We start from the raw sequence: 7,403 nt of genomic DNA on the forward strand, positions 1-7,403 counted from the left end.
ATATATATATATATATATATATATATATATATATATATATATATATATATATATACATACATATATATATTCACATATAATTACATATATTGGAAAAATCACATGGAACATTGTGTGCTGTGTAAAGGTATGCAATCTATACATTGTGTCTGAGTGTGTGTGTGTGTGTGTGTATATATATTTATATATACTTACATTGTGTATAAATATATGCAATGCATGTGTGTGTGTGTGTTTATATATGAATCGTACATATCACTTCGTCTGTTCCGTGTACTGTTTATAAAGTTCGCTATTTCTTTTCATGATATCCAAACACGACCCTAACAACCGTTCAAAAGAGTCTCTTTGTAAAAATGCCACCTGTATGTCACCCACTGCGTATACGTTGGCTGACCGTGGTTTATTTTCTATAAGAGCCAGTTCTCCGAAATACGATCCTTTGCACAATCGACCCACCTCCTCTACTTCTCCTTCTGGGTCGTCTGGTTTATGGCAAATGGTGACCCTTATCTCACCCCTTTCCACAAAATACATACCGTCAGCTCCGTCACCCTGCTTGATGATCTGGGTTTGGTCCGAGTAGTTTTGCGAGACCAGTGCATCGGCCAAACTCATTCTTTCGTACTGGTCGAGCGATTTCAAAATGGGTACATTTTCCAGGAAATCCTCGTACATTTTGCGTTTATTGCAAGCTCTTTTCAGAACGATTCGCCGAAATGAATTTCGGTCCATCGCCCATAACATGCCCCCTTCCGACACAACAGTAACGGTCGCCGATCGCGGCTTGTTATACAAAAGTGCTAACTCACCGAAACTGCCCGTATCTACGAACTGGTGGACTTTCCTGGTAGTTCCGTTAGTTTCCACAAATACATCGTAAATTCCGCTGTCTATCACATAAAAATTATCTCCATCATCTCCTTGGGAGATCACTTCTTCCCCAGCACTCACCTTTTTCCCGAACATTGCATCAAGAACTTCCTGCATTTGGTCGGAATCTAAAGATCGGAATATTAAAATGCCGCTAACAGCTTCTGTCAGACGTCGACGTTGTTCGTCCGTTTTCGGGTGGACGACTTTCTCATCATCGTCATCAGCTTCGGGGTCATACTTTTCGGCTGAAACAGAATGTCGACGTGCAGCTCGATTCGAGAAATTGGTTTTAGGTTTCATCGATGATGGTTCTGGTTCTCCAGCTTCGCCCTCATCCACCATGATGTACATGGGGACCGTCTTAGGCTTCCGATTTTCTCGCACCCTCGTGAAATAGTCTATTGCGAAGTCGTAGATGTCAGCCGGCCTCTCTCGTAGAACTGCTACAGTGAAATCTCTCAGCATATCACCAAGACCCTCCGGGATTTCAAAGCTCATGACTTTTGTTTTGGGTTTTTTTTTGTAGCGGAGGAAAAAAATTTATTTTCTATCAAACAAAAAAATTATATTTTTTACGTATTTGTGAAAGTGAGAACAGAACAAAAAAAAAAAAATGAATATTCTTCGAATTTTTTTTCTCTCAAAAATACCCGATTCTCTAGTTGTAATTATAATAATTATGATAATCTTTTTGTTGTTGAATATTATGGATAATAATGATAATGTTATTTTTTGTTATTGTTGGTGGTGATTGCAGTAATAGCGGTAATAGTAGCACTAGTGGTAGTAGTAAATTGCAGTGGTGAAAATGGTTGGAATGATAATAGTGTTGGTGGTGGTTGTAAGACTTATTGTAGTGTTTGATTGTAATAGTACTAGTAGTAGTAGTTGTTGTTGTTGCTATAGTCGTAGTGGTTAGTAAGAAAATGTATTTTGTAGCTGTTATACTACTATTGCTAATAATAATAACAGTTTTCGTTGTTAATTTTAAGCTGGTGTTGGTGATGATGATGATGATGATGGTAAAGTTGTGTAAGTTGTTAAGCTGTAATTAATTTGTGATTAATCCAAAAAGCAAAGAAAAACGCCTTGTATATTACTGGTATACATTTATACACCCATGTGTGTGTCGATGTATATAATATCAGTGCATAGAGTACTCCAGTGTTAGCATCTCCACAACTTTAAGGTAACAACTTCTCCACAAAACGGTTCTAATACTGTTTGGAAACGGAGCTTCCTCATCAGCCTCCTCCACTTTGGTTCGACTTCTTCGCCATATACAGTTATTGTTGTTGTTGATTCCACAGTTTAATTTTTTTTTTTCCACCTTTTTTTTGGTTCTTTTGCTGGAGTTTCTTTCCGCCAACCGAGTAATATAAATTGCAACAGCAGCAACAAAAATAAGTTTCTCCGAAAGTATAATTAAATAATAAAAAAAAAAAAACAGAAACAAAACGAAAATGTAATAAACGAAAAAAAAAATGAAGATAAGAGAAACGGAAGAGGGGGGGAGAAAAAGCCCCACGAACTTGTCTCTTCGACAAACGTGTGTATTATATTGAAATAACGTGGTGGTTCCTGCTTGTCACTGCTGCTGCTGCTGCCTGTCAGTATTGTTAATGTTAGTAGTAGTAGTAGTAGTTGTAGTAGCAGTGGTAGTGGTTAAAGCAGCCGAAGTCACTGTAGTAGTATGTTGTTGTCGTCACTGGAGGAATTGTGTTCTTGCGGTTGTTGTTGTCGATGCTGGCATTTAACTGATTATTCCTGTTGTTGTTGTTCTACTTTCCTCCACTCAACTTGTTTCTCGGAAGCAAAATTCCTTTTCCCTTTCTGCATTTCGTTTTAAAATTTCTTTTTTCCTTCCTTTCTCATTCAAACTGTATTTTTCCTTTCTTTCATTCCTAATTCATTCTATCGCTCTCTTATTTTCCCATTCTTTCTTCATTCCTTCCTCGTTTATCTTTACTGCTGTTTTCTTATTCTTTTCTTTATTTTTTCCCCTTCTTTCTCCAGTCAGTCCATAAACATATTACATATAACATTTGTTAAAACTTGTCTCTCTCATATCCTCCTCGTTTGTGCACCTTGCTTTCTTTATGTATACATGTATGTATGTCACTCTTTTCTCCTCCTCTTTTTCAACTTTCGCGTGTGTTTGTTGGACAAAAACTTAAATCCAAGTAATCAGATTCCGCAGGATGGATCGATTTTAAGGGAATCCGTCCAAATATTTCTCTCTAAACGCAGGATCCATACTGTTTTTCCACGATTTAGTTTCGTCGCTTTTTCCCTTCTTTTTCTTCACATTCTACTCACTTTCTAGCTCTCTCTCTCACTCAACAGTAGCTTGATTAAAATGTCTATTTATCAGGCGCGTGTGTATGTGATTAAACTGGGAAAATGTGAATGAAAGAGCGGCGAACGACTATGAAAGAAAGTGTTACAATGAAAGAGAAAAAGTGTGTGAAGAACTTCGATGATGTGTGTGTGTGTTCACATTCTCTCTCCCTCCTCTCTCTCTTTCGCTCTCCACAAACACAAAGACAGATTGGTCTATAAACGTACCTGGGGAAATTTGTGTTTAGTTGGTACACGTCACATAACTATACACCCATGCACAAAATGCACACACAAAGCTGCAGTTAAAGGTGGAGGTTTTTTTTTCTGTGTTACTGCCTTGACGACGACAGTTGTCCGTCGTTTAAAGTTGTGAGATGTGAGAAGAAATTCAGGTCCTTGCCTTGAAAAGTCCCAACGAGAGAACAGTTTCTATATGTAGATATACACACATTGCACACACATATATACATATATATATATACGCATAAGGGTATAAGCAAAACATATATGTATATAGGTATACACATATACATTAAATATATGTCATATATATTTTATACATGTGTGTGTTGCTTTTCTCTACAACATGCGCGCGCTTCTCAGAGTCAACCAGTCAAACGGTCTTTCTCGTTCCGTTGCCATCTCTCGCTATTCATCCGCCTCTTTTCTGTATTATACACACCATCTGATATATATACTGCTGGATGTATGGAGCTATAATGGATATCGCTTATTATAATCAGAGGTAATGCAATTAGCTATTGCTTGTTGCTATCAAAACGAGTGGGTCCCAATACGCCTAATATATTGTAATATCGTTTACTTAATGTTATCATTCGATTACTGATGTAATAACGATATCAGACTAACTTTGCTGTTTGAAGAAGAGCAGAACGGATTACTGAAGTTTTTGACCCAGGAGGGGAATCATTATTATAACCTGAAAAGAAGAAAATATACCAAATCACAGCAAAAACTTTCTGAATTTTCTGAATAACGGTTTTTGCTGTTGTGTGTATATACGCATGTCTGTATGTGTGTGTTTTAACATACACATTTTTGTACATGTATGCGTGTATGTATGCGTCGACTTATCTTCTCAACCTTTCGGGGTCGATAAAATAAAAGTTCCAGTTTTGTTGTCTCTGGATGTAATCGACTTGCCCCTTTAAAGTTGCTGGCTTTGTACCCCAAATTTAGAGATAACTATTTTTATTAGGCCGGGGAATTGATAGAATCTAGAGATATCTTTTCCTTTCTGAGTTCAAATCCTGTCGAGTTTGCTTTCCTCATTTCTGGGCAGGGTAGTCTTAAGGCATAAACAAACAGGACGTATGCTTTGGATTGACACAGCACTAGGGGCTGGATCTATCTATTAAAAGACTGGGCTCCCCGGGGTATGGTTTGATTCAGTGGTTTATGATATTGTTAAGACGGTTCTGTCTCTGGGGTCGATAAAATTTAATTAATAAAACTCCACCACCTGAAATTTCTGGTCTTGTACCTATACTAAACATTATAATTAATATACTAATTATAATGTTAATTAAAAAAAAAAAAAAGCTGAAGTTTTAGTAGCGTTAAAAGTGAGGAAGTGAAAAAGCGCGCGAGTGTTGAGAGAAGGAAGAGGAGAAATAGAAGAGTGAAAGGTAGAGAGAAGTAAAGTGAGTGAGTGAGTGAATGAAGTGGAGGTTGTCTTTACAGCGTACCAAGTACTGAGAACAAGGAAAACCTTATTAACAACATAGCAGCAGCTGTTATAGTTGTAATAATGGAAGTAGTAGTGGGAGTAGTTACAATAGTCAAGGTAGCTGTAGTGGTGGGGGGTTATGAGGTTAGGTATGAGAAATGTAGAGCGTTGTTGTTTAGCACCAGGTCAGCTGATCAGGCAGATCCAGTATAACTCACAACTACACCAACCGTGACCTCACGTTTCGTTAAATGTTAATTGAAACTACATTATAGAACAGATTTTATATGCTAACGTTTTGCCAATCCCAGGTCAGATCCAGCCGTGACGATCACCTCCGATTTGGCTATCTACGAGATTAATTGACGTGTCTTTTTTTTTTCAACCCAGTAAGATAGTAGGATGTCATTTGAAGAAGATTCGGCTATTGTTTCTAGCAGGTCGGACGACCATGTAGCTTTCCCCTCAGTTGGCTCATGAAGCTTCCTGGTAATAGTAATAGTAGTAGTGGTGGTGGTAGTGGTGGTGGTAGTGGTGGTGGTAATTTTCTTATGCGTGACGCCTCACACTTTGCATAACGAGAACAACAATAATAATAATTTATTCTTCTCTAGACAGAGGGCCTGAAACTTTAGGGTAAGCAGTTTACATCGATGCCAGTGCCCAACTGCTACTTATTTAATCGACTCCCTAAAAGACGAAAGACAAAGTCGACTTGGCGGAATTTGAACGTAAAGACGGACCGCTAAACATTTTGCCCGGCGTGCTAACGATTCTACCAGCACCCCGCTTTAAAGAAAAAAAGAAACAAAAGAAAAAAAGAAACACAAACGGTTTGCTCGTATGTTCAATGTCCAATGTACCCCCTACCTCCATCGCCACCGCCGCCGCCGCCGCCGCCGCCACTACAACTAGCGCTGCTGTTGTATGTATTGCCCTGTTGCTAATATGAAAAGCGCTGAAGGCAGGCGGCGGTGACAACGCTACTCGTTTATCATGTGTAAAGCTTTGAATTTGTAGGGAGGACTGACAACCTGCGTATATATATATATATATATATATTTATATATACATATATGCAAATAAACATACATGCAGGCAGGCATACATTCATGTGTACGTTCGTATTTATTACACATGCGCGCACACATTCCAGCAGTGTAGAGATTTGTATGTATATGATGTGTACCTGTGGAACCTATATACGGCAGATAACAAGTGAGAGAGTGAGAGTTAAATATAATTACTGCTCTCTATGCACGTACTAGTTCAGATCAATAAAGATAATTGATTGACATTTCATCGATCATACAAATCCTTCAACAGGTGATTAACCCTATTGATGGTTTGGAGGAGAGCAGTCATTTATTTTGCATCCCATTCCACCCCTATCTCTAAATTGGACTTTATTTTATCGATCACAGAAGCGAGTAAGATAAAGTCGCTGTTTGAGCTCAGAAAGTAAAGGGAGGTAATTATTTCGGAGGCATTTTGTAAGACGCCTTAAACGAGTCTACCAACCTTGCTTCAAGAAACAAATATAAAGCATGACCCACAGAGACGCGCGTGTGCAACGGTGGGTGTGTATGCATTTAAAAAAAAAGCATACGCAAAAAACATACATATAAATTAGATAAAATATATGAAGATTAACAATTGTACAAATTTTATTAATCAAAATAATTCGTAATCCACTTTTTGTATGTAAAACCATAGCCATATATCTACAGGTTTGAGTCGACAACTCTGACCTAATGAGGTCTGAAATATGCAACATGAATTACACAGCAACATGAATTGCACATTCTTCCTTTACTTACAAGGAGATTTCTCTCCTGGAAATTTTTGTTTGGCGTCTCGCTGTGAAATTTGGTTTTGTTTGGTTGAAAAATGGTGACATTATTACAAGACAAATACATAAGTACCGACGCTTGTAAGTATAGATACACACACACACACACATACACACACACACACACACACACACACACTCATTTATACATTCACCCATTTTTTGTACATGTATGTAGGATGTATCTATCTACTTTATATATGGTTATATATGGATATGCACATTAGCATTCCGCTAAATCAGCCATGAATTTATACGGTAAATATATTTTATACTGACGAGTATACGACTGATAGACGAAACTAGTGCAGTGAACCTAGACTCGCTCATGGGACAGTTATTGCCTCTATCACTGTATACATATTATGCGCTTCATACGGCATTAAGAGTACCAACTCTTATTTCTTTCATTATAGGTGTTTCAGTACCCTTATTCTTTTACTCTCTCTTTTACTCTTTTACTTGTTTCAATCATTTGACTGTGGCCATACTGGAGCACCGCCTTTAGTCGAGCAAATCGACCTCAGGACTTATTCTTTGGAAGCCTAGTACTTATTCTATCGGTCTCTTTTGCCAAACCGCTAGGTTACGGAGACGTAAGCTCACCAGCATCGGTTCTCAAGCGATGTTGGGGGGGGGACA

General features: G+C 38.0%; 1 protein-coding gene across 1 annotated transcript; it reads right to left on the minus strand.

Moving 5' to 3' along the window:
* Positions 1 to 153: 153 nt before the first annotated feature.
* LOC106867313 (cAMP-dependent protein kinase type II regulatory subunit) lies at positions 154 to 3,806 on the minus strand. Its single transcript, XM_052975696.1, has one exon. It carries the CDS (start codon positions 1,372 to 1,374, stop codon positions 256 to 258), a length of 1,119 nt encoding a protein of 372 aa, XP_052831656.1. The 5' UTR covers positions 1,375 to 3,806; the 3' UTR covers positions 154 to 255.
* Positions 3,807 to 7,403: the final 3,597 nt, after the last annotated feature.

This window comes from Octopus bimaculoides, chromosome 22, assembly GCF_001194135.2.
Source record: "Octopus bimaculoides isolate UCB-OBI-ISO-001 chromosome 22, ASM119413v2, whole genome shotgun sequence".
In the NCBI taxonomy this organism is placed as follows: Eukaryota; Metazoa; Mollusca; class Cephalopoda; order Octopoda; family Octopodidae; genus Octopus; species Octopus bimaculoides.

What these genes read in the sequence shown, in the direction of transcription:
- LOC106867313 (XM_052975696.1), bottom strand. Translation starts at nt 1,374, where the DNA reads ATGAGCTTTGAAATCCCGGAGGGTCTTGGTGATATGCTGAGAGATTTC.